This window comes from Mizuhopecten yessoensis, unplaced genomic scaffold (genome assembly GCF_002113885.1).
Source record: "Mizuhopecten yessoensis strain PY_sf001 unplaced genomic scaffold, ASM211388v2 scaffold8811, whole genome shotgun sequence".
Classification (NCBI taxonomy): domain Eukaryota; kingdom Metazoa; phylum Mollusca; class Bivalvia; order Pectinida; family Pectinidae; genus Mizuhopecten; species Mizuhopecten yessoensis.
Window position 1 is genome coordinate 762,107 of NW_018407733.1, and position 27,938 is coordinate 790,044.

Sequence of the window (27,938 nt, forward strand, 5' to 3'; positions counted from 1 at the left end):
GAGACACATAACATTTTGTTATGCGTACCAGAACAGTTTTGATTAACTATTTGGTGGTGAATACTATAGGCTAATTTTAAAACTGTTAAAAATATTCGTACATTTTCCTGTCCTGCAACATTCAGCAATAACGAAGAAACCCCCGCGTTCATAAAACTGTTCTTTATACGGCGTTGTTTCCCGATGAAAACGACTGTCTTACATTTATGAGTGGATATAGTTGTTTTTTTATGAAGAATCAAACTTTATTCGTGAACCAACATCCCCCGAACCAGCAAAATATGAAACAGACTATAAGTTACAAAATTCCAAATAATTTATGCATAGACAATAAATTCATACGCATTGACGCAACATGGCATCAGTCGAAAAAGATATCAGTTTCGTGATAAATTTGCACTTTGTATTGATCAGTGATTATAAAATTATAAGCTTCGGGGGTTTCTTTTCTCCAAAAGCATCATAAACTTATGAATTTCCAGCTGTACATTAGGATTACGTTACACCGCGGATGGCTTTCAGGGAACATCTTTAGGTCAACCATGACTTCCACAAAACTTGATGATTGTCATCAATGTTTTTGTTTATTATCAGTATTTTGCATTATCTGATGAAATTAAGAAGGTAAGTTAAACATTTTCGAGGTCTCCTTTTGCTTTCTTATTTGTCTTTTGTATGTAATATGATTGGAAGTTTGTTGAAAATAAAACCGCAGTATTCGTGTGTCGTATTCGAAGCCGAAGGTCGATTTCTGACACTGTTCGATTGGGAATCTTTCCTGCAAAACATCAACTAACTGGTATTGGTGTCAAACAATGCAATGTCTTTGATTGTGTATATTATTATTCACTCTGGCGCGTACTGTTTTGTGTTGGTACTTGTCATGAACATTAAGGAAACAATTAAAACGTTACAAAAATGCGGCATGTCGGCATGCAATCCTCGATTTGTCGGCCATATTGTGTATTCTCTCGGCTCGCTTCCTGTTTTGACCAAAACCCTACAACAAGCCGATAAAAGCCTTAAGTGACATTGGTATTATATTTATCTGAACAGTGTTGACAATATTGGTGCTTGTTTGTTAATACATTTGTAACTGGTTTTGAAACCTTGAATTTAATGCCTGATGAAAATAGTGTCAATAGTCAAAATACAGCTATGGCACTACTTTTCTGAAGGTCGATCATGCGTGACGATTGATGGGCCGTGGACGGTATTGACGAATTACGCTGTATTTCTAGTTAATTTTACGAAATTGTGCATAACCTCGAATTTAGCTTTATCATTGTTACACACTTGTCGAATGTATTGTGATGTTATAATAGCCAATGCAAAGAAAATTGAGGGAGTAGTGAAACTAGACAATTTATTTCGTTGGGATGAAGAAACGATACAAGTCACGTAGCCACCCCACGGATATTCTTATTGAAAATATACGCTGATGCTTCATCAAAGATTATATCAATGTTCTTCATATATATTTGAAAGGTTGGGTATAATCCTTCATGAGCAAATAATATTTCATCTGTGTAATGTACTGTTTATAATAACAATTCTACTGAAATGGGAAAGTGAAATAAAATTTTGAAGGAATCAAAACAAAAGCGCTTTAATAAGACGATTTTATCATTAGGTTAATAACAAAAGACAATAAATATATGTATTCTTTTAAAAAAAATATACATCTAAATGCATGCTTTTTGTAGTCAATATTACCATTAACCTTATTGTTTTATGCGACTTTGCTTTAATTTTATGAAAATTAAAATCTGAGAAACTATTGCTCAATACAGCTATGAGTTATAGGTGAATATAGCTACATAGGTTTTTATAGCTATATAGCTCAATCAGCAGAGTGTACTGGACCTGTTTAAGCTTTGGGATAAAAAAAAAGGGCGTCATTCTTCCAACACAATCGAATGAATAATAAATTTAGTTACAATTGTTCACTAATAAAAGGATCGATACCTTTTTGTAAAAACAACAAACTGTACCACGTCAATTGCTGATAGAGTGGGTGAAAATTACATGCTTGTCTGTCACATTTGCACTGGATGCTGCAAGGCCTTTACATTGTGGTCAATGGAAAACAAAGTCATTGTGATGGATTGCCATTTTATTTAAAGAAAATCAACAAGATACATGTTAAAATATGCACAATTATCACTACCTCAGGTGTATAGAAAAAATATTGAACTGACATGGACCAAATATCAGGTGTGATGGCAGTCTTAAACTAAAGCTTGTAAGAAGACACCAAAAGCTTGTTGTCAATATTCAATAAAAACATTCATCAGTTAACAGTTCCTCAAGCAGAGATTTTTTTTTTATAAATAATGAAGATTACATGGTATTTTTTTCAGGTTTCCTTTTGGAGTGAAATAAAAGAAACCACTTGACAACATGGAGTCGTCAAGTGGGGGGAGCAATACCCCAAAGATAATGGTTTTCAGGCCAACCATGGAGGAGTTCAAGGACATGGCCAAGTATGTGTCCTACATGGAGTCCTGTGGGGCACATAAAGCTGGCGTAGCAAAGGTTGGTCATTATAAGTAGTAATGTCTTTTTGACTTGTTAAGTGAGTCATCACTACAAATTACTAAACAGCATATTGGTATTCATTTGTACTTCTATGTAGATTTGAACAGTTAATGAAGATATTGAAAAGTATGTTTCGTCCAGCAAAATTTTGACATAATCAATGTATTTGGGGATGCATCTTCCACCTAACTTACCGACAATGTACAGTACTGAAGTTCTCCTGTTCCTTTCATGTTTCCATTGATTAAAGCTGAATGAATGCAGATTCAGAACCCATTACATAAAAATCGTGTTTTTTTGAAACTTTTGAGTATGTGGATGCTTTTAAGAACTATTGACAATTGCTAACTGAATTTATAAACTTGTCATTTATGCATTGCAAATGTGAACTATTGTGATGTATCAATATTTCGATGTGTTGATTGAATCTTAAATTCAAAAAATCTTAATTTCAGTGTTAGTCATGTTAACCCTTTTTTTCTATCAGGTTATACCTCCAGCAGAATGGGTTCCTAGAAGAGGGGGTTATGATGACTTGGAAATGACAATACCAGCACCAATCACACAGGTGGTGACGGGGTGTCAGGGTCTCTATCAGCAGTACAACATACAGAAGAAACCATTAACTATCAAAGAATTTGAAAAATTGGCAAACAGTGATAGGTAATGTCTCATGTCTAAACGTTCACATTTAGAATGGAAAAATAAAATGGAAAGTCATGTTTTTGTCCTTGCGAAATTGGAATGTATTTTTAAGCATATGTATACTGTTTTTTTTATCTATAATTTACCTATTGAAAAAAGTGTTTCTTTTCTTGAAGTTATGGACTCAATAGCTTAATTTGCAATTCAGGTTTTGTATATTCGGATAAGCTTAATTTCCAATTCAGGTTTTGTATATTCGGGTATTAGAAAATAAACTTTGTCTATGAACTAGTGATGGAATTTGTTTAAAAAATGGAACATAAATATTTAAAATATATTAAGTAAAATCCGAGATAATGTGGCATATTTGTAATTTATGCAAAATATTGTTTTCCTGATCCTTACTTTGCTATTGAATTAGCAGTAATATGGATATTTCTTTCAACTTTTATATTAGTGTTTATCATTGGTTTAAGGTATCGAACACCAAAGCACTTTGACTTTGATGAGCTGGAAAGAAAGTACTGGAAGAACATCACATTTGTAAATCCAATTTATGGCGCAGACATTTCGGGCAGTATCTATGATACTGATCAGAACTACTGGAACATTAACAAGCTAGGTACAATCCTGGATTATGTGGCTGGTGACTATGGAATCAAAATAGAAGGAGTCAATACAGCGTATTTGTACTTCGGTATGTGGAAGACAACTTTCCCCTGGCATACTGAGGATATGGATTTGTACAGTATCAACTACCTGCACTTTGGCGCCCCCAAGTCCTGGTATTCTGTACCGCCAGAGCATGGCAGGCGACTGGAGAGATTAGCAACAGGTTTGTAATGACGACTTCCTCCTGTCCAACATCCACATCAGTTTTTAATAGGTGAATGCATCCCATAAAGTTCTGGGTTGCAGTCTTAGAATTTATACACCATGGACAATAGTTCTATACTATATTGGTATACTTTAGACCTGTAGACATTTTTTATAGACCAGATTTTGGCCAAAAAAACTTCAACTAGTTTTATTTAGTTCTTGATTACATGAAAAATTGTGTAATAATAAGGAATAGAAGTAATTAAACAGAACGCAATTTCCCTCACTACTATGGCTATCATAGAACAATATCTATACATAGGAAGTAACATCATGGACAACTTGGTCTATGAAGGAAATTTTCCCATAGACCTGCTGTGTTTTTTATGGTGATTGTCATTTGGTCTACTGTTCAGTTCAGACACTGGGGTTGAGTGCATAGATCTGTAAAGTACCCCATTATAAACAGGAGGTTGACAGGCCTACATCATTTATAATTGACTACTTGGACTTTGAGAGAATGATTTTAAGGAACTTTTATTTTTTGAACCTCAGTAAGTTAATGTTTTATCATCAAGTTGAAGACATATGCAAGATTTTTTTTTGTTGTTGTTCGTTCAGGGTGTAGCTCATTTTGATAAATTCTGGCATGTACACAATATGTAAATATGCAACCTGTTTTTTCTAGGATTTTTCCCCAGTAGTTCTCAGTCTTGCCCTGCTTTCCTGCGACACAAAATGACACTGATATCACCGGCAATACTGAAACAGTATTCCATTCCATTTAACAAGGTATGTATTCTCTTCTGCAGGTATAAAGGTTGTTTTTACCATCAAGTAAAGTAAATCTATGAAATTTTGAACAAATTCTTAAAATAGAGTTTAAATTTGAAATATCTGTGGTGTAGTAGTGTTTTGTTTAATTAACTTTTGTTTACAATTGTAAAGTTAGGCCAATAAACTGTTTAATTGACTGGAGAATTTATGACTGATTTTAGTCGGAGTTATTATGGAATTTTTATTAAATCATTAATCAATCATCTGTAAGTTAAGGGTAAACGGATAATCCATCATAAAATTTCAACCAATTCCCAACGCTACTGCTGTGTGAAGATGACTTGACAGCATTCAGATCATGGCATCATTATGGATATTGTAATTTGGACACGGCTATGTTTAGACTCATTATGAAGAAGCTTCAAGTTGAAGCCCTATATCAGGGGTTAGCAATATTGAGTATACAGTATTCATTATGTTGATTGGGTTACACTCTGATCTGATACTGTAGTTGATGAGTGTACATTGTGTCTTTTTAAGATCACGCAGGAAGCTGGTGAATTCATGATTACCTTCCCGTATGGATATCATCAGGGTTACAACCATGGTTTTAATTGTGCGGAGTCCACAAACTTTGCTACAGAGAGGTGGATTGAGTATGGAAAGAGGTGTTTGCAGGTGAGATTAATAGAGCGTGGATGGAGTGCCAAGAAATCCCCCCTCTCTTCCCAAATATTTAAAAATATTTAGCATTTTGGTAATTGAAATAATTCATCAGAAAAACAATTGAAGTTCATGAAATAATAGAAAAACAATTTTCAATTCTCTATCAAACGTGACTTATTTGCTATTTTTTTGTTAGTGTAAGTGTCGGAAAGATGGTGTCAAGATCAGTATGGACACGTTTGTGATGAGATTCCAACCAGAACGCTATGCTCTATGGAAAGAAGGGAAAGACATAGCTCCTCACCCAGAGGATGACCAGAGCAAGCTCTATAAACACAGGTGGGTGACGGCAAAATCGGAATTATCGGATAAGTTTTTGAAGGAATTACCAGATTTAAATGAAACCTGTTTAGTATACTCTCTACCCAAATCCATACCATGTTGCTATCTGATCGGCTGATAGTTTCCATGTGATATCCTTTTGAAGCAATGAATGGATTTAAATTAAATTTGTATGGTATACTCGCTACCTAGATCTTATACATTACTGTGTGGAATAGTATACAGTTATAGAATGGATATGAGAGAAATAGCACATTTATGGTCCCCCGAGGTGAAAAACTATTTCCAAAGGGTGACCATAAATTTGCTCTTTCGGGGAATTACCCGTTCTATAACTAAAGCTTATTTGAATTATATAAATCTACATTGTGCATATTGATGTTTAAAACAAGATAATATTTTGAGTTTTTGTGCTTTCAGGGACAAAAGCATAGCCAATAACTCTGGTACAGTGTCAAAGAGACATCCAATTTCTAAGTCCACATCACCAAAGAAAAAGGATAGCGTGAAGGAGGAAAAGGAGGAATCAGAAACATCTAAGGTTAAACAAGAAGAGGAAAACGCTGATGAAAGTTGTATTGAAGGAGAAAAGGATGATGAACAAAGCACTGGTAGTACATCTGACGAAAAAGGTAGTAATTCAGACAGTTCGAAAAAGAAAATTGCTATGTACTTGAAGGATGTGAAGAAGGCTTCTGCCCCTACCAAAAAAGCTGCCCCTAGCTCATTTCAGGCAGCGTTTGAATCACTCGTTACCAATAACAAAACGTTTCCAAAACCACCAGTTCATATTGTTGATGGTGTTCCTGTTAAAGTGAAACAGCGTAAGCGGAAATCTGAGGAAAGTAAGATTAAGATAAAAAATGAACCTATTCCTACTGAAAGCGGTGATGCTTCCTCGCTGAATGCAGAGCTGACTGTATCTGAAAATAAGACAATGCAAAATGGTGAAACAAAACAACAGATAGTAGTAGTCCCTAAGAAGAAATCCAGGAAAGATGGAAATTCTCCACCGAAGCGGAAAAAGCAAGTTCAAAATCTACACCCTTCTTATCCTTTCCTACCTCTCAACCATCCATCATCTACCACGTCTGTGACAAAAGGAATGATAACAAAGGAAGAATCAGATTTTAACAGACTTAACTTTCTCATGCCAACTATTCGATGGATCAAACAGCAACAAATGTTACAAAACTGTAGCAACAAGACCATAGGATACACCAGTGGGAAAAGTGAAGAGATACCATTTGCCCATTCCTCTGGTGTTTCATTTGAGGATTTATTGGCTGCACAAAACAGAGACATCAAGTGCGAGCCTCACGTTGTGTCAAATTCTAAAGGAAACCCAGTCAAAGCACATGGATCAATGCTTCATAACTATTCTCGGCCGGGTACTATAATGCCCCCAAGCACAACAATGACTGTCAATACAGCAACTAAATCAACGGAACCCAAGGAGGAAACAGAGAGTGAATCAGCTCTGGACCTGTCTGTTGCTACAACTACGAGTGCTACAACATTATCTCCAGAATCTCTTAAGATAAGTCAGACTACTGCTTCTCCTGTCAGAAAGCAAATAGCAGCACACTTTTCTGGTACCAAGAACTCACCTTCTGTAAGTTCTGAGAGGGAACCAATGGCAGGCCCCTCGAGTGCAAGTTCCAATGTGGATTCTCAGGCTATTTGGCCAACACCAGAACAGCTAAAACAGAGCATTAAACTCACCGGACCTCAACACAATTTGTTCAACAGCTTTAATCAGGCTTTTGAATTAGCACAAAGCATGTTGAACAAGAAGCGTGATGGACAAGAACAGACCAAAGCCAGTGAATCCCCACCTTCACCCAAGACCTCAACTTCAACTGATACAACAGAGTGTTCACCCTCTTTTGAAAGTGCTCCACTTTTGCAGCAGTCACCTCAACAGAAAACGGGTACTGATAAAACTCCTCCTAGAAAACCTTCCACGGGTGATGTTAGTTATCCAGGCCTTTCTCAATCCCCAACAGGTGGAGTGCATTCATTGACATTTTCAAAATTAGTTAGCCAAAGTCAAAAAGAGCAGAAGAAAATATCAGAGTCTCCCAAGCCACATACAACAAGTCTGTTACAGCATAAACCCTTATTACCCTCACCAACCCATGGATCAGTATTTGACAATTCTAGAAACCCATCAACAACATGTTTATCACGTCCTCTCGGAGCTGGTGCTGAGTCACTAGTTCGCCATTCATCTCCCTCACATGCCATTGGCAGTCCAAACATGTATACTCCTTTATCAAGTATAGCTCAACATTCTCAGCAACAGAATCTTCTTCTTCAGTCTGCCAATCAACAACAGCAGACTTTTTTAGTCAATATACCTGTGATGCAAACGCCGCAGCCTACTGGTGGTATTACTGGCACTCCGTGTACAACTGCCACTACTAGGGCTTCACAGGTACTCCCTCTCGCATGCGGCCAAACTGTAGAAACAGTTGATCGTGGGGGAGTTGCTAAGACTAACAGTAAACTGACTGTCAGCCAAATTCTCAAGGGTGGTAAAAAAGCAGCGAAGCCTATTCTTCCCAATACAATTATTGTGAGTAGTGCATTCGGTGGCACCCAGCTTATCCAGGTTGGACAGCAAACGGTCAGTATTCCAAAAGTCCAAACACAGCCAACGAAAACAGTCAATGTTGTCAATATGATGCCAACATCCAATCAAGGGGGAGTTTCTCTGCTTTTGTCGCCTAAATCAGGAACAGGTGGAAAGATCCAGACAGCCTTACCCACAATGGTTTCCCGACAGGTCATCACTACAACACTGCCCACCTCCATGCCAGGTCAGGTTTTTACAAGGACCGTGCCCACAGCTGCCTCACATCAGGTAATCACTTCGACTCTTCACACACCTATCAAGAAACAAGTCATCACCTCTTCAATACCAACAGCCCAACGTCACATTCTCACCACAGCCACCCCATGTCCTGTGATAACAAATGTTGTGGGGCAGTCACAGATAGCAATGCCCATAATACAGTCACCCACTGCTTCATCCATTATGGCAAGAGCTACACCGGCTGTTTGTCAGGTGACCTCGACCAGCAACATGGGCAGTGTTCTTAAGACTGTAGTCGGAGCTGTTAACGATCAGACCAATATTCGACCAACATTACTTGCACAGAAAACTAAGATACTGCCACAGTTTGGAGGACAGCCAAGATTTGGAACAACCCAATTTCTTCTACAAGGTGTCACACAGATACATCCAGCGCAGAAAGTGTTTCAAGTCGATCCAAAATCTCCTCACAACTTTAAAACAGTAGTGTCATCCCCGTCTTCATCCGCTACATCCACTACAATGTCGACGCAGAGCAGCTTGTTGTCCCCTGTTGTATCCACATCTTGTCTGTCCACATTAGATTCGTCCCTTACTGTGCTTACCAACACTGATGCTCTGTCTGTCCACAATTACAGTGGCAGTGGTCTGAAGTCAGCCCAGCAGGATTCTGACCAGTCCTTTGGCACCATTGTTAGTCCGAACAAGGTGCTACAGCTTGTACCTCAACCTATTGTGCCAATATCTCAGGCCTCGACTGTGGCGACAAGTACTGTACTCACCCAGAAAGGCAAGCACAAACCAGACACAGAGTCCAAGGATATCTCTGAATCTCCAACTAAAGTGCGGGTAATTGATACGGAGAGTTCTAGTGGTTCTGATGAAAACTTTTCACCCAAAGAGAAGAAAAATATGTCCAAGAAAATTTCAGGAAATAAAGTAAGTGCGCAGTCCCCTTCAAAGCATGCTAACTTTTACAAAATGGTTGGATCAAGTCCAGATGTCAATCAAACAGTGATACAAACTACAAGTTATAGTGCATTCTCTGGAAATTCTGAAAAATGTAAAAAGGCGAAGAAGACAGATTCTGCAAACAAAAATCAGCAGGCAAGTATTTTTAGAAAATTTCGCTTTCAGTTTTCACTGAATCAAAAGGTAATTAAATAAGGATGTCTGGCCCAAGGTTCAAAAATGTTCCCTGACTTTTGAGACACCTCTAGTCTATATTTGAAAGTAGTTAAGTCCTTTAGAACACAATGGAACAGCTGTAAATATACAATTTTGAAGCATATAAAAATCAACAAGTTTGCTTCATATACCAGTTATTTTACTGTTTGTATGGTTGCTTCAGATATCTTCATTCATTATGTTAAGTGATTCTCAATGCACTATAACAAGGAAAATGTTATATATATCTGTTTTGTAAATCACTGGGAACTGATTTTAAAGTTTGCATGTTTTACTCTTGTATTCTTTGTAGGCTAACAAAAAGAGGAAGTCTCCTTTAAAACCAACTTTGGAAGGTTGTCAGGAAGAAAAGGTGAAAAAGCTGTCTGCCACAAAGAAGAAAAAGGAAAACATGCTTACTGTCGACAGCAATGGAAACTTTTCATCTCCCGAAGAAAAGAAACCAAAAGTGAACAAATCCATTAAATCAAAAAATTCCAGCAAAGGCGAGATGGTCAAAGCCAAGTCCAAGAAGGATATAGAAAACAAGAAGGAGATCAAAGGTATCACTTGTCACTTTCTGGGTTCAAGGTCAACTTTCATCCAATTAGGATAAAACAAACTGTCATCTTCTGAAGATTGTCAGATATGTGATCTATGAGGACTTCAGGAATATTCAGTTTAAAATCTTGGTCAATATGAGAATCTTTAGATTTGTTCAAATGGGGCAAACATTGAATAAAGGCTATACTGGATATAATGTTCTTCTCACACAGAATCATGACAGGGGGTGTAGAATAAATGTGATGTTGGGAGCAGAACCCTTGGATTTTGAAGCAAATTTATTTATTTTTCCCCACAATTTTGCAGAGGAACCAAGTGAAAGTATTGAGATTCCAGATGCCATTATGACAGGGCCATGGGCCCAACCTATTAAGGAACTGTGGCAGCACCTGCCATTTGACTTTGAGGCAGAGAAAAAGTTCAATCAGAATTTGGCAAACAGGGAGCCCAACTGTGTTGTCTGTGCATTGTTCAAACCTTTCACAGTAAGTACAGTTGTTGTTTATACTTTAAATGTGTTAAGTATAATAAAGAAAACCGTATTAAAATACTGAATACTGCTTTCACCTTGCATATTTATTAGGGAATGTGTAAATTGGTTTCAATTCTATATTGATTTCAATATTGTCATCAAAAGTTTTCCTTTTAAGAAAAATATTTTCTGTATACAGTTGTAATTTTCTTTGCATTCAAGTTTTTAAAGTTGTAAGAAATGATGAATTTGATATAAATACATTTGTGAAAATCATGCTGCATGTAGTGTTGGCCACCTTGGTGTATACTCAAAGCTCTCATTTTATATGTATCCGTGTACACCATGACAGTTTGGAACAATTTTCAGAAGTTTTCCGACAGCTGCTCTAGCCCCAATCTTCTTTCAAAGAAAGGCAACAAGAAGGACAAGAGCCGACGATCCCTGCCTATGATTCCAGAGATGTGCTTTGCCTGTAGTACTGACAACCCCCGGCCACTAGGTCTCAACACAGTGCTCGACAATGATGGCCTCAGTCCTCTTCTTACCTGTGATCAGTGCAAGATCTGTGTTCATGCTAGTACGTACATGTGCTTACTTGTTCCCAGACTGACATTTCAATACTACTTATATACATGGATGGTTGAAATAGAACTTTTTCTTAGAAATATGTCCTGATTAATTTTGATTCTCTCATTAGATTGTGATGTTATTTATATCAATATAAAAGCTGAGCCACAAATTTGCTATTAGTTCATCAAAAATGAAATGCCATGATAAGATGTTTGAAATGTTCCTTTACGTTGTAGGTTGCTACGGTGTTACAGATTTTACAAAGAAATGGAAGTGTACTCGCTGTACCAAACAGATGTTCTCTGCAGTAAGTTCCTTGCTGATGATGACATTATATAATACCTGTAAATCATATAAGTTTGTCATTACATGATACCTGTAAATCATATAAGTTTTTGTCGTTATGTATTATCGTAGGCAGCTTTTGCTGTTTGATGCGAGAGTTACATGCTTTATTAGAAGATGTTAATACTAACTGATACCTTGTAATGTGAACTATTGACATCTAGCTGTATATTTCCTATTAGCTAAATATAAAGAAAAGTGCTTAATTTGTAGAAATTCTCGCTAATAATAACACCATAATGTAAGGAAAGTGATGACAGTTTGCCTGTTCTCAGATTAAGGCTATTTGTTCTTTGAAGGAATGTTGTCTATGCTGTCAGAGGGGAGGTGCCCTCAAACCCACATCTGACGGTAAATGGGCACACATTGTCTGTGCTCTGGCGATTCCTGAGGTGAAGTTTGAGAATATCCAGAAACGTGAACCCATCAATGCCTACAAGATTACCAGTGAAAGATCCAAGCTAGTGAGATATTTTAACAGATATATTTCCGTTTTGTCTATATCAGTTGTAAATGTACACTGTTATTTCTTCTAATATACAATATGTTTCTCCACTCCTGAAGCATTTCAAAGATGCAAATATGACTCTGATTGACACAAAATAAGTGTAACCATATATTTTGATTTATTTGTACCTGATCCAGGGTTGATCACTAATTGTTGTTCAATTAAATCTTAACTACTCATTCTTTGTTAATCATTTCAGTCCAAGATCTGGCTGCTGAAGGTAACATCCCCAGCACTTTGTATGAAACTAATGGCTATAGGGGACATTAAGATGTCATATTGCAAATTCAATAAGCAGTATTTCAAGTAATTTTGGAAAGGTTTCTACTTTAGAGTGAAATGGTATTAGAAAGTTTCCAAGGCGCTAGTTTCATTTAAAGGTCCTTTAAAAAGAAGACAGGTTTAAGTGTCAAACCAGGGAACAGTGTTATTTAAAGCCATGATTTAATGAAATTATTTATTATGGAATTGTTTTATTCCCTTCAGCGGTGCTATTACTGTAACCCCCTCCAGAACAGCGAGAAGACGTTTGGTGTGTGTGTTCAGTGCTCACAGGGTCGCTGTACCTCCTCCTTTCATGTGACGTGTGCGTATGCTGCAGGGGTTGTATACGAGACCAGTGACTGGCCATTCCCTGTCTACAACACGTGTCTACGGCACAACCACAAGGAAAAAGGAAAGGTGAGACATACTTGACTGGCATTACCTGCAGGTGTCATTGTCTGGAGAGCTGTAAAATATCAAGGTTTACTTCCAATGTCAGTTTTATGTCCCTGCAACAAAGTATAACCTGTCTTACATACTTGGGAGTTCTTCAGTTCAATAGAAAATCAGTTCAATAGAAAATTTTGTGAATTGTTTAAAGATTTACAATTTAATTTCATGATGTGTTGTGATGATAATGGAAGATTTATATAAAACATTTCAAAACGGTCATTAGAAAAGGAATTACTGAGTTTTTATTCTGTCAAAAGGGGCAGAGGAAATTGACTGAGCTGAAGAAGGGAGACAGGGTGTATGCCAAACACAAAAACACACGCTACTACGTCGCAGAGGTGCAGAAGGTCACCAACCAAGTGTTTTACTCTGTGGACTTTGACGACGGCTCCTTCAGTGATGACCTGTATCCAGAGGATGTAGATGTAAGCACAGATAACCAAGTTAAATAAGTGTATAAAAGTATAAAACATATAATGTTTAAGTTTTAAATCCTGACAAATCTATACACATAATATATGCCCTTGTTTTTCAACAATTTTACATTTGGAAATCAACAATAAATGCTTTATATACTACATACGAAACACAAAAAGATTTGCTTGCAGAATCAGGAATAGGAAGATAGGCTAAGTTTGATGTTAAGTAAAATTAGATGTTAAGTAAAATTTGTGCATTTCAATTTAATATATTCCAACCCGATTGGTCTTTCCATTCGGCATCATAACATCTCAGAATACAATTTGATTTTTCCATGAGTCTTGGTCAGCTGATACATTAAGGAAGATAGAAACCAAAAGCAATGGTTAACAGAATTCACTCTTATTAGGATACTAAAGCCTGACTTGTCGAGGTGTCCTGCATGACAATGTATGGTCATGTTGTCCTGCAGTATAACTTTACAATGTATGGTCATGTTGTCCTGCAGGATAACTTTACAATGTATGGTCATGTTGTCATGCAGTATAACGTTACAATGTATGGTCATGTTGTCCTGCAGTATAACTTTACAATGTATGGTCATGTTGTCCTGCAGTATAACTTAACAATGTATGGTCATGTTGTCCTGCAGGATAACTTTCCTAAATATGATTGAATTACAATGAAACTTGGTCAGCTTGGCTGTGAGCCATGACAGCAGAATTCATGCACATTTAAAGAGGAAAAGTTTCATTATTTTGAGTGCTGATATTCATATTGTGCACCATGGTGCTCTTGTTCCTATATTCGAGAGGACTGTTTTGTTACTCCATACGATATGAATTCCTGACGGATGTTATTTGTGTTGTCAGGATCACCGGATGGAGTTGGGACCGCCTACGATTGGAACACATGTCCAGATCAAATGGACAGATGGAGACTTGTACGGTGCTACGTTCAGAGGAGCTAAAAGTCTCGTCATGTACACGGTATGTTCTAACAGTAGTTGTACTGTATGGAAAAATTGTATTGTTGGTTAATATTTTGTCATTAGAGGCATGAAACATCAGAAGATTTAACTTGAGGTCCTTATATAGCAAAGGTAAAGTCAAGGTCAGATAATAGAAATAAGATTTTCAGATTTATGCGTAAAGTTTCTTAAGGTGTAGGTTGCTAAAACTTGCAGGGGTAAACATCAAGGTCAGTTACTAGAAATAAGATTTTTAGATCAAGTTTCTTTGGGTAGTGACTGCTAAAACTTGCAAACACTTACCACATATTGAAGGAGTAATGGGATTGTAATAGGAGTGACAGGTCAGTGTTGCTGTAAATAGACTCTCTTGATCAAAGAGAACTCGAATTTGATGTAAAATCTGCATTCCCCACCATTTATGTTTTAAGCAAAACAACAAAAAGGTGCCTAATAAAAGGTTTTTGTTAACAAACAATCGATAATATTTTAAAGGGTACTTCATAGTGTTGGGACGATTGTTGCTAATAATCGAAAACTATCGCTCAGGTGTGACGTCTGCGTCAATCAATTGAAAACTTGTCACTATCAATAGTTTGAACATTTCCTTCACGGTAATTAACACGATGGAACTATGGGAAGGGAGATCACTCTCGCTGTCGCCTCATGGTCATGATTAAAAATGGCAGCCACCGCTGCTGTTAGTAACGACGAGGAATTGTATCCCTATCCAGGGACAGTTAAATCTTTCGTATGGAATTAGTTCATGTTCCGAAAAAAAGAAGGTTTGGTTGGACCCGCAATAAAATCATATTTAGACATGCCAACTGTTAATTGTAGGCTATGCAAGTAAAGCTACGCCAACAAAGGTAAATATGATATAAATTACACCGATACAGTATAGTATCTAAAAGCTTTTCGAAATAAAAAAATTCTGAATGGCCAAGTATTTTGAAATCTTTGATTGATAAACAAAACTAATGACAAATTTCTTTGAAATGGCATAGTTCGTTAGAGGCCCCCCTACACCCTAAAGAAGAAGGTCATTAATTGTCGTTAGCTGATTGACTGACCGTTGAAAATAAACAAATGAAGTTATTTTTAACACTTTGTAGTTTGTATTTTCTGTGATGTTTTTACTCTCAACATAAAATCTTGCGCTTATGGTCATGATACACACATGAAAATAAATTTTGGAAGACAAGTATTAGTGAGTACTGAACATGTTTAAGTAAGGACTATTACAAAGCCATCCACTCACCTTGCAGTTATGTTACATGCAGGTTAGCATTTTACAGAGGGTGCCTAAAGGCCAAAAGGTGCATACAGAAGCAGTAAAGCATACTACATAATGATAAAGGATTACTAGCTAGTGCAGTCTAAAGCAAAATAAGTGCTATTGTGTTAATGTACACTTAAAATTATGTAACTTAAAACCAAAACAACACAAGTATACATTAGGAAACTACACAATACAACAAATACATATTGCATATATATATATATTATAATAAATAAAAAAAAGTTTTTCAGACTTTTTCTGCACGTGTCTTACAAACTGATTGAACTATCGATAGTCAATTGGTTTGGGCTTCCGATTAATCGATTGTAGTTTTCTGTCCGATTCCCAACACTAGACTACTTCACTGGTTTTTGGGACATCATTAAGTACTCTCTGCTGGCAATGTCACAAAATGTTCATTGGAGAAATATCAATGTTCTATAAGTAACATTTGTATTTCAGGTTGAGTTTGCAGATGGTAATCATCGAGTATTCAAGAGAGAAGAACTTTGGTCTATGGATGAAGTTCTTCCCAAGCAAATTAAAGCAAGAACAGTAAGGAAGTGATTGTTTGTTCATGTAGGATTTTGGACAAAATCCTTTCCATTGTTATATTATGATTATGTTATTTCTATACACTAGACTTGTCGTAGTTTCATTTATTTAGTCCAAATGCTTTGTTAAAAACCTCTTTTGAAATCAAGAACAAAAATTTGATGGAAAGTTCCAAAACTGATATTTACGTATGTAGATTTTGATGAAAATATGCTTGGTTTTCCAGAGAAAATGATCAGATATATATCCATCTTGTAATTATTACATACACGGCATACAAGTTTGTACTTTATCCATCTATATTCACTCTTTTGAATGGTCTTTTGTCGCAAATGTTTGTCTGGGGCATATATCTTTTACTATTTCACCTGAAGTTACCGAAATGATTTCCAGGTACAGTTGTTGTTATTGACATGAACACCAACAATCACATTGTTTGCAAATTACATTGTTGACAATTAACTGATAGGGGACAATGGATCGTCCAGCAAGTAAAACGAGTTTCCTTAGCCATTCCGAAATAACATATTCCTATCCTTTTTGATACATGTCTATTTATAACTTTCAGTCGGAGGCAACGGAAAGAAAATACAGTATTTTCTACACAGAAGAGATTAAAGCGGAAGTAGAGACTGAAGGGAAACGGCCAAAGGCAAAGATCTCATATTCCAAGCTGAATGGATGAGCGATGTTATACGTGATTCTTGTCTGTACAGGAGGGATTATATACTATGCAACACAGAAAGAATACAGTATACAGCCTGCTTTTAACCTGGATCTTAATTTATTGTACAAGAGTTCATATTTACCACATATTGACATGTCTTGTGGCAGCTGTGTGCAAAGTTTTCGGACAATTTTAAAGACTGGAATATTTGCAATATTTATTTTAAAGACAATTATAATGACATTCATTTGTATTACTTTCATTGCTTGTCTTCAACATGTTTGAATTGACAATTTCCCCCAAAAAGTGGTTGTGTTTTTGACAAGATCCTGTGTTGTACGATGAGGTCTGCTGTTCAATACTATACCAAGAGACGGTCCATCAGTTTTAGAAAGTCACAGTTAACATAAATACATCCAGAAGTTGTTTTTAATTTAACATAATTTATTGTGCTCTGTGTGAATAAGCCACACATTTTTAACAAGTTCTTACTTGAAAAATAAGTATTTGAAAATTGCTTAGGAACATTGGTCAGACTATTTAAATTAAAGAAAAAATACAAAATTATCATGTTGTAGATGGTCTACCCAAGTTTAAATATGTTACCAGAATGGGCTTCATCATTCACTAGGATTCTGTAAAACAATATGTAAATTGCTCATTCTGTATTTGTAAAGGATTTTGTAGCGGTATTGTACCAGAGGCTACAGACAGAGTTATTCCTGGCCTAATCTGTGATAGTGTATCTAGGACAATAATCGTGTATTTTGACCTATTGTGCACGTTTTATATTTTCAAGTTGATCAGTTTCTTTAACTCAATTCAAATGGCATTAAATGACAAACCTCTTGTGATTAGATTTACAGTTAAACTGAGATGTAAATTTCCATGAACTACTAGAAGATTTACACAGCGTTCAGACAAATACTTGAGTACCACTAGTCAAAGGGTAGTTCGAGGACGTGCCATGCTGGTTGGGCAAGAACGATTTTACCTATAATTATTTAGAGATAAATACTGATACCTTATATGAAAGTTCTTTTAAGATAATTATTTAGTTTGTGCATCTTTTATGCATGGATTAAATTATTTCTAGAAAAACTTGGCGTTGTTGTTATTTTTGTCTACCCAATTGGAAAATGTATATATATGTGTACACACACACCATCTACAGGTCAGAATGGTTGCACCAAAGTTGTTTGTGTAAGAATAGTATGTTAATAGCTACAGAATGGAATTGTGGGCACTGAATATTCACCAAAAAATAATTTAAGGTCACATTTTCCAGTGTTCACCTTTTTGCTTTGCACTAGGTTTTGTCTTGTTGCAGGGGGTCAAATACCTCCAGGGGAAAATCATTTTGCTCGTAGTACACAACCTTTCTCAAACCAAACAAACCCATCAATGCAACCATGAAGGACCTATTTGGTAATATTTATATACATGTACCAAGAAAAGTGATCGTAACATGTCGCTTGAGCCTACAGCTCGGGGGACCTCAACAGCCATTTCCTTCTGATTTGGAAACAAGAGTGTCTCCATCCAAAGTTAGGCGATCCGGAACAATCGCACTAGCTATCAAGGCACTAGGACTACAAAAATAAGCTGCGATAGCCTGGTGGCACTGCAGTGGTCATGCCATAGATCGTACTTCCAACTCATTGTACTGCTGAGCTATGTTCAGAGGGTCATTACATTGTATGCAGTACACCAGCTAAGTATGCTGTCTCTGTGAAGATGCATCTCATTTCTCCCACAATCCTATAACATTATAGGTTTCCTCACTCAATCTGCTAAGAGTTGTTAAGTTTGGTTTTACCACTAGTGGGAAACACCCTAGATCTGATTTCAATGTTTTATCTTTTAATTATAACAGCGCAACAATGTCATCCCTTGTGATGTTGTGTTTCTTTAGATACAGACAATATATTTACGTGGGGACAATTGGTTTTCCAGATAAAATATCAACATTGTGTGAGAAAAAGGTCCCAAAAATCATGATCGCTGGTAATCATATTTATGTAACTCTTCAGTTAATTTTCAAAATGCAAAATGTACTGTAAATCTGATGTCTTGATACAATTTGAAAGTTAGATTTGAGTTAGATGAGCACGATAACCATCACCTTCTTGGGAAATGTATGTTGTATGGTTCTTGACTTGCATTAGCTGACCATATTTCTGTGTCATGAAGCATTTAAAGCTTGATGGAAGTGCATCAAATGTCAGTTAGTGATGAACAAAATGTGAAAAATTTCTTAAACATGCAACAAATATGAAGTTAGGCAAGTGCTGGGGTCAATTGGCATCTTGTGGAGATTTAGATGTGACGGCGGAATTTGATTTGTGTTTACCAAAACAAAATACTGATAAAACCCCATTAAATCTAGGACACCTTTGTGTATTAACTATGATATTCCACTATTGTGTAAAATTCAACACTTGACTAGAGCTACATGCTGCATCATCTTGACAAGGGAGGCCACCCTTCCTTATAATGCTTGTTTGACTCAATATAACTCGAGACACTTATTTTTAGCCCACCATCATCTGATGGTGGGCTATTCAAATCACCCTGCATCCGTGGTCCGTGGTCCGTCCGTTGTCCGTCGTCCGTCCGTCCTTAGCTGTGCAGGGCAACTTTTGAGACTGATCGGATAAACAACATGGCCGACAGGCAGCCATCTTGGATTTTGATATTGAAAGTTTGTTATCGCTATTTCTCGGGAAGTATCAGAGGGATCTTTCTCAAATTTTATATGTAGGTTCCCCTTGGTCCTTAGCTGTGCAGGGCAACTTTTGAGATTGATCGGATAAACAACATGGCCGACAGGTAGCCATCTTGGATTTTGATAGTGTGGGTTTGTTACCGCTATTTCTCCGGAAGAACTAGAGGGATCTTTCTTAAATTTTATATGTAGGTTCCCCTTGGTCCTAGCTGTGCAGGGCAATTTTAGAGACTGATCGGATAAACAACATGGCCGACAGGCAGCCATCTTGGATTTTGATAGTGAAAGTTTGTTATCGCTATTTCTCGGGAAGTACGGGAGGGATCTTTCTCAAATTTTAAATGTAGGTTCCCCTTGATCCCTCGTTGTGTATGTTATATTTTGAGACTGATCATAAAAACAAAATGGATTAAAAGAAGAACTAAACAGATCTTTCTCATATTGCAATGATCGATTCTATTTCTTTCACATTAAGTACTGTACTAGTAAATATGTGAAATGACAAACTCACTTTGAAGGTTGGCTTTCATACACATCAGTATTAAGTTTAGATCAAAAGTTACCTCAAGGTGCATTTACTGTTAACATGACTCGATCAAACAGATTAGAGGAAAGAAGAGAAAAGATCGAACTGACAAAAAACTAATGAAGATGGTACAAAGGTGGGCGCCAAGATCCCTCTGGGATCTCTTGTTAATAATAAAAGTATGATAGATTACAGCTTAGATCTTCAGATTGAAAATCTTATAAAAAATACAATGTTTCTGTTGAGGAATAAAAACAAAGAAAATGAATATATTTACATACTTTATTCAGATTTTAACTTTTAACAGTAGAAAATGCATTTTTGATGCACATTTAGTACATGTAAAATACATGTGTAGCTCATCAGTGTACAACATACCGGTACAGTCAACACATCCTGTACAGCAGTGCATACAGCCAATCCTGTACAGACGCATGTGTCGCAAACTTGAACAGGTATTGGTATATGGCAGAGAATGTCTCTAATTATCAGAAGTCAGATCAGCATCAGCCTTAAGTCAATTCTCGTCGAGTCTAATGTACTTGAGTACCCTTAACCAGAAGAAAAGGCAAAGAACATCTCCTTGTGAGGGTAAAGCAGAGCTAGCAAGTACAGCAGAGAGCTACACATGTATAGTACATGAGTACATCAGTGATTGGTTGAAGCTACCCTTGTAGCTACGACTTGTCCTGTATGCTACTCTAGTAGCAATCCTCAGCATTCGCCCACTTTCACTCGTCTCTCACCAACTATAGACCTTACAATATTAAGCACTGACAACGTTAAACAAAATATAACAAAATGTCCCAGTATTCCGAGGCAAACATACGATCTTCATTCAAGTTTGTACATAGAAAGAGTGAGTCTTGTGAATGACAGTCTTTGTTATTGAAACAGCAAAGAAAATCAAAATGGTTACTTGTACTGGCATTTCGTAGCTGATCAACACTGACAGTCCTAGGTATACCGCTGTATCAACATTTTGTGTAATTATCAAAATACTTACACTTTTTACAATACAGCGATGGTTTCCAGCAACAGTTCCACAAAATATCGTAAAAAATACGTGAAACCGAGGCGAGACCTGTCGTGATGAAGGTCATCGGGCCCTGAGGTACACCACTAGTCACAAGACATACACTGATAGAAATTCTATATGAATGAAATAATGGAATGAACAATTTTTGGCAAACAAGTATCAAATATCAGAAACCACTGGTCCACTAAGAAAGAGTACACAAGTTAAAATAGAAAATGTATGCTAATTTACATCGAAGCTTCATGGATGATGAGGGAGTTCATGAAGTGGGCTTTCTAGACCTTAATCTACACAGAGAAGAATTTGTAGCAAAAATACAGATTCACAATTTGCAGTTTTTGTATTGATCTACAATATATAGGATGTGAAAATAACCAGTTTATTTTTCAGACTTTTTTGGACTACATATACCACCTAGGTATTTCCCAAAATTATATAAAACAACAATTAAATCTGCTTTTCAATGGAGATCATAGCTTAATTTAATAAACAAATTTTGAAAAAATGAAAATCCCCTTAACTGTAATTGTCTTGTAAGTTTCTGTAGCTGTTTGTGTAGATTACGGCCAGCTAATTCAGGTGATTTAGGTACAGATGTACAAGTATTAGGTTTAAATGTTTATACAAATGATAATGCCTGTTCATACACGGACAATGTTAGTTTTTGTAGTAATTATACATAAAAAATGGTGTTTCTATGCACTGCCTCAGAAAAAATGTAGCTTAAAATGTGAATATGAAGGAAGGTGAACTTAAGTGTTTTTGAAAAACTGAGATGAAAAGAAAGATTTCCTGGTGATTTTCCTGAAATACTTACTACAGGTCTAAAAAGATATTTACATTGTCAACTTGTATGTTTGTAACATATGCACCTGGGAGAAAATTCAAGCACGTTCATACTTCAAAAGTACCATGCATTCCACATACACACAGTAGCAAGTCTTGCATTCCTTCATATTCTTTCGATTCCTTCTTTTTTCGGCAAATTGGAAAGAACAAATTGCAAATAGAGCAAAAACTATTTAAAATCATTTGTATCCATATCATTCATCATACAAAAGATAGATGTACATATTTATGCTTTAAAAATTATGTTGTAACTTTATACATTCAGCATTATTTTAAGATATACATATATATATATTATATACACATATATATGATATATATGTGAGTGTGGTGTATATATACACAATGTCTTTAAAAATTAAATAACACATCATCATAGATGGTAGCAAAAATACACACAACATGTTACAACAGTTAACTGTATTGTAAAAAAATTAATCTTAATTTGCATAACATTCAATCATGCATCTTTCTCACAGCAACTCTGTGTATTTGTTAAAACTATTTGTCTCTTCAGCCTTGCCTCAGAGACTCTGGCCCGTATTCATGAAACCGTTTTCATGCTCAAGCATGGATTCTGTGCTCAAACCTACTTTCTTGTAACTCGCCTAAATCTTGTCAAACGATCAAAAAGTCAAATGCAAACATTGAAAACAGTTTTCAGCTTCAAGTCTCTTCAATGTTTCCGCCCAAATCATTGAAAAAAACATTTTTTATGAATTTATAACGGGAACAAGAAATTCAGCTTGAGCACAAATTCCATACTTGAGCATGAATACGGGCCTCGTTGTATTTGTCTCTTCAGCCTTGCCTCGGAGACTCTGTATTTGTCTCTCCAGCCTTGCTTCAGAGAAAAGTATTTGTCTCTTCAGCCATACCTCAGAGACATATTTTATTTGTCTCAGCAACCTTGCCTCGGAGAATACAAATATTTTAACATTTCAAGCTGCGAACCTGATGAATCTTTCTTTATCATATTGTAGCCAATGAGCATCAAGAGTAATGGTATTCAACCCTAAATAACATGTAACACTGTTTCTGATTGGTTACACAGCAGACTAAACATATTGTGGTTGTTCTGAGCCTTTTCATGACACTGCTGATAATAGCAGTTACATTGATATATATCAACAGATTCTGGAACATCAGTGTGACGGGCTAGTTAACATTATCTACAGAAACAGGACAAATTTATTACGATAAATTTCACTTTTATATTTCTAGCATTTCTACAATTTTTTTCACTATTTTCATCTTTGTTTACTATCTCATTTAAAAAATATTATGATATGTAACGGGAAACCCTTAAATTTTCTGTTTTATCCTATTTACTGAAACGTACGAGATAACCAGCAACATTCAATATAATGTTAGAACATCGGTTTGGATGTCAAAATCACAGGTTGGCTTTCTATTATGTCACAAGTCACTAGCAAAGAAAGCTTCTTTTTTTTACAATATTCACTGTGTGAGACTATCGCTTTTATCCAACTGATGAAAGTAATACAATGAAAATGTTATTTTTGGTGAATTCCTTAAAGCCAACCTTCAATTATGTGGTTATTCATCATGAGCAATGTTTGACCAGCAATCGAAGGTCACCTTTTAAATGCATGTAGACAAGTGTTCAGGTAAAAACTAGCTTAACTACACACAGGTTTTGACAAAGAAAACAAAATTTCAAATCTAGACAACAAAAATATGTATTCTCAGGCCATTCTCACCAACTCTTACATCTCACTCGGGTTGCTGCTAAATATGCATTATACAATCAGCTGACCAACTGTAGCACTTGTTATAGACCATTTACTCTATAACCCATACATACTCCAGCCTTTTACCACTGAACAAAATATAAAAATCTTTGGTTCAAAACAAACTGAAAAGTATGTGATAAATACAGTAACTTCTTGTTCTGTATAACATCTGAACGAAATTTGACTGCTGAATTTTAGGGACAAGCGAATTCCGCAAATCTCAGTATCATAAATCTAAGATTATCACCTCATTATCTTAGAGTGTACTGATAACAGTTGTAGTATATGCTTTACTAAGGAAATCTATATGTCTTAGTTCCACATATTTCTTTAAAGTGTTCAACAAAAAAACACAACAACATAAACTCAGGGTTGTTAAGTGCCAGGTTCAGCTAATGTTGAGTACCGTAAAAGTGGACATTTCCATATGTATGTTTGCGGTTCAGTTCTAAAAACCATTCAAAAATGAAAGAGTTATATTAGCAATGCTTTTGCAACACACATTTCATTCTTATTGAATTCATTTAAGTTTTGACAGCAAATGACCACTTTTACAGAACACAAGTTTCTTCCTGCAAACTATAAATGTTTGACATGACATTACAATATTCCTCTTTCGTTCTTTGACAGTCACATGACCTAACCTCACAAGTCTTCTCCAGCACTTTATCATAGTGAAAGACAAGGTCACCAAACAAGTAGAACATCAATAGTTGGCATAGCTTGGATTCCGAAAAAAATGTCCAGATTAAAATGACAAGTTAACTGAATGTTAAAGAACGTAAATGTTCAGAAACAGTTTTTTCTGATTATTTTTTTTCTCTGATTCGGTATTCAAATGCCTTTATTACACTCTCAGAATACCTATACAATACACATACATTCATATCTCTGCAATAAGCTCGCTTGCATCTTGTGGAGTTGTAGACATAAAGTTACTCTGCTCCACCGGAGGCACCTATACATAGCAAATGTCAGCATCAACAAAAATAAAGTTTGCAAGTCCTATTTGTGTTATGGTATGTTTTCAAGTCCCTGATAATCTGCAACATTCCAGTTTCACTGGGGAGCTCAGCCAATCAGAACACAGCACTTGATCAATACAACCAATCAGGTGGCTGCAATTTCTCTGTCCTGATCTGCTGTGAACTCTCTGCAGGCCTATATCACATAGGTGTTTGCTTAGCAATAATGTTATTTGTTCTCAAGGCCTGTGAAACCTGTGATAAAAGAAAATATAAACATATTGGTTACTCAATCTAGCTTTAAGTTACTCATTCCTGTTGAGTTACTCAATCTTATTGTTACATAGTTACATAGTGTATAGTTGGTTTTCTCCAGCTACTCCGGGTTCCTCCAACATTAAGACCCCCAGCAAGCTAATGTAATTACAATTTTAATTTAGGAACCTTAGTTGAATAAAAATTTCAATCATCTTGATCCAATGATTTATTTACCACAAAGGTTGTGTTCATTTCTATTTTTATCAATTTACAAGGTTTATAAGGAGCACAAAAATTGGAGTAATAAAACCTTTTTGACATGATAGGAAGCAGTATACAGTAGAGGGCCATGGGTGATATTTTTGTTAAATGGCTAACCCCTGTATATGTAAAAAAAAAATATAGAAATAAAACTGTACTAAAATTGGTATAAGCATGATGAAGTGGGCTATGTGAGCTCCACATTTGTAAAAAAGAAGATTTTTTTGGTTCGAGAATAAAATTTTGGCCATAATCCGAAAGGGTGCCTACACATGAAAAGCTAGCTTTACAGGAGGTAAAATTTTGACAACAGCACACGACGCAAAATTGCAAAAAAGCAAGTTGTACAACTTTACTGGGACCCAGATAATTCTGCAACCAAGTAGGTAATCTTTAATTTCAGACAGAACCCAGGAAAAAAATTACTAGTTGTTGGGGTCAAATTTTGGGTCAAAAATAGGTTTTCACACAAGTGACATATATAGAAAAAAGAGGTTTATACACTTCTCAGTACTTAATATGTATTGTAAAAGTAATGCAGCTTGCAAATATATATACATGTGTTGTGTAGGGTAAATCCGCTGTGTTTACATTTTCTCGACATGTGCCTTGTTTATCAGAGTCGGGCCATTTCTACTGTATACTGCTACCATAGTAAAAGCCATGTACCGGAAACAAGTACAACCCACCTGGCTGTAAAACATTCCAAAATATGAACACCTACCTGGTTAAATGGCGACTGTCCTCGTGCACTGCCATCTCTTTACTTTTGAACTCATTTAACTCTTTTCTTATTGCAGCCTGCAAAACAAAGGGGTTGTTATGAAACAGTTAAGATTGCCAACATTTAACTCATACAAGAGGTTGAGCTGCGGAGTCACTCATGGAGGAAAGCTTACAGCAGCTGTTCACATTCACCATTTCTGTTCCCTCTGGCAACTGATTTGATTATGAGATCATCCATAGCACAAGTAAAGAATTCAGTGGATGCCTTGAACACAGATGAACAACCTCGACTTTGCAAGCAACCATGTATTTACTTCTGACACCCATCAGCAAATGTACAATATCAACAATGTGGCAGCCACTTGTGCCCAAATTGGCCTTAACATTATTAACAAGAGGTAAGACCAAGGGCTAACACAACAACTGCTGAGTCAGGTCTCCTGGGAGGAAACCCTGAGAAGTTCATGCCTTCACTTCTCAGCAGTGGTGTTGAAAAACAGGGAGGCATAGCAGCACACATCAATGTCTGAATCAGAAAGGCAGGAACAGCTTTCCTGTAGTTTAGGAACATATGGAGCATCAAAGATCAGACCTAAGTCAAGATCTTCTACAGTGACATCAAGACAGTCCTGCTGCATGAAGTACAGACGTGGAGGTCAAGTTCACAATACACAACTTGTATAACTGACACAACTCATACAGTACCTATAGTAACCAAAGTAATGATGAACTAGTTCTTCCTAACCAGCTATAGACACAAACAGTTCCTGTTTCTATATCCCTTGCCAACTTTGTTTGAGGGGGCCGGGAGGGGGGAATGAGGTTTATAACCAATGACAAAACATAGCAGTTGTACCTGAAATGATAGACTGGGGCCCCAGAGGGTCTCTAGAATATTGAATTATTAAGAAAAAAATTAAACTAAAAAAATTGTTATCACTTGGATGTCTGATTCTTCTAAACTAGGGGGAGAAAGGCTAGTAGTAAAATGCAGCCGAGAAATTCTTCATAAAAACTTCGGGGCTGGTAGCCAGTCTACTGAAATGACCTTGGTTGACTTACCTTGTCTTTAGGAGTGAGGCGTGTCCAGGGCTTGTCACCCCGACGGTCATACTCATTGGCATCCGTCCACTCCACATAATCACTGAACTTGATAATCTTCTTCTCCTTCAGCTCATCTATAGTGGGCCTGAAGCTTAGCTGTACACAAACAATCAGTTCATTATTAATCAACAAGAAATTAATCTAAGGAAGCGTCAGACTAATATCAACATTTGTCTGTAAAGCTAAGGCCCCTAACAGCTGTTTTATTTTAGAATGTTCTACAATAAATATCTTATGTACAAAAGGAATTGAGTAAAAAAAAAGCCTATGAAAGACCTGGCCATATGATGGTAAACAGTTCATACACGTCATATTGATAACATGTATACAGTACCATGAGATTTTATTGATTTAAAGCAACTACAAACATTATGTAGACAATTTAACTACCAAATATTCCATCGTAATAAGCCCTTCCATTATACAAGGGCTGTCACTAACATTAGCGAGCACAGACAAATATTTGAGTCGGCAATTATTGTTAGCACCTAGGCTTATTGCTGGATAAATATAATTACTTGTTTACCTTAAAATGATAATAAATCACACATTTTGTGGAAACACCACCTGATTGTATACATGTTAGTGATATGTTTTACTCTTCATTCCCATAAGCTTTAACAAACATTACAGGTAAGTTTTTCTCTTCAAAATTTGGTATTCAGGAAATTGAAAAGATGACCTTACCTTTCTAATTAGATATTTTTTCTTCTCTTCCTTTTCTCGAATAGCATCATCTGAGGACTGGTCTATTAAATAAAAAGTAAGATAATTTTTCAGATGTTCTAGACTGTTCGCACACTCTGCAAATATTCTGTGAGATAGAGTTAACTTATTGATGAAATTCTTTACAGATTTCTCAATGGGTTTCCTC

General features: G+C 36.2%; 2 protein-coding genes across 7 annotated transcripts in view; one reads left to right on the top strand and one right to left on the bottom strand.

Moving 5' to 3' along the window:
• Nucleotides 1-352: 352 nt before the first annotated feature.
• On the top strand, nt 353-17,952 carry LOC110456629. 2 transcript variants are annotated; one of them, XM_021507465.1, is made up of 18 exons: nt 353-624; nt 2,364-2,538; nt 3,029-3,204; nt 3,663-4,021; nt 4,694-4,797; nt 5,323-5,460; nt 5,645-5,787; nt 6,211-9,718; nt 10,092-10,341; nt 10,649-10,827; nt 11,184-11,394; nt 11,624-11,694; nt 12,032-12,196; nt 12,727-12,921; nt 13,215-13,382; nt 14,250-14,366; nt 16,092-16,184; nt 16,753-17,952. In XM_021507465.1, exons 2-18 carry the CDS (start codon nt 2,404-2,406, stop codon nt 16,867-16,869), a joined length of 6,129 nt encoding a protein of 2,042 aa, XP_021363140.1. In that variant the 5' UTR covers nt 353-624; nt 2,364-2,403; the 3' UTR covers nt 16,870-17,952. The 2 variants fall into 2 exon arrangements, with proteins under 2 accessions (XP_021363140.1, XP_021363141.1); XM_021507466.1 differs by having other exon boundaries at nt 6,211-9,550.
• Nucleotides 17,953-22,420: 4,468 nt separating this feature from the next.
• The window catches only part of LOC110456639 (phosphatase and actin regulator 1-like), an 88,531-nt gene continuing 83,013 nt past the window's right edge, over nt 22,421-27,938 (bottom strand). For all 5 annotated transcript variants that reach the window (XM_021507479.1, XM_021507483.1, XM_021507482.1 and 2 more), the window contains 4 exons: nt 27,752-27,813; nt 27,023-27,160; nt 25,959-26,035; nt 22,421-24,970 (listed from right to left, as the gene is read on the bottom strand). In XM_021507479.1, coding sequence (XP_021363154.1) covers nt 24,955-24,970; nt 25,959-26,035; nt 27,023-27,160; nt 27,752-27,813 — 293 coding nt within the window. In that variant the 3' untranslated portion in view covers nt 22,421-24,954. The remainder of the gene's footprint in view (nt 24,971-25,958; nt 26,036-27,022; nt 27,161-27,751; nt 27,814-27,938) is intronic.

Bases quoted from the DNA above. Each gene is read 5' to 3' on its own strand.
- LOC110456629 (XM_021507465.1), top strand. From the start codon at position 2,404: ATGGAGTCGTCAAGTGGGGGGAGCAATACCCCAAAGATAATGGTTTTC. The intron at 11,395-11,623 runs GTACGTACATGT...TTTACGTTGTAG, and splicing joins CAAGATCTGTGTTCATGCTA to GTTGCTACGGTGTTACAGAT. The intron at 13,383-14,249 runs GTAAGCACAGAT...TTGTGTTGTCAG, and splicing joins TGTATCCAGAGGATGTAGAT to GATCACCGGATGGAGTTGGG.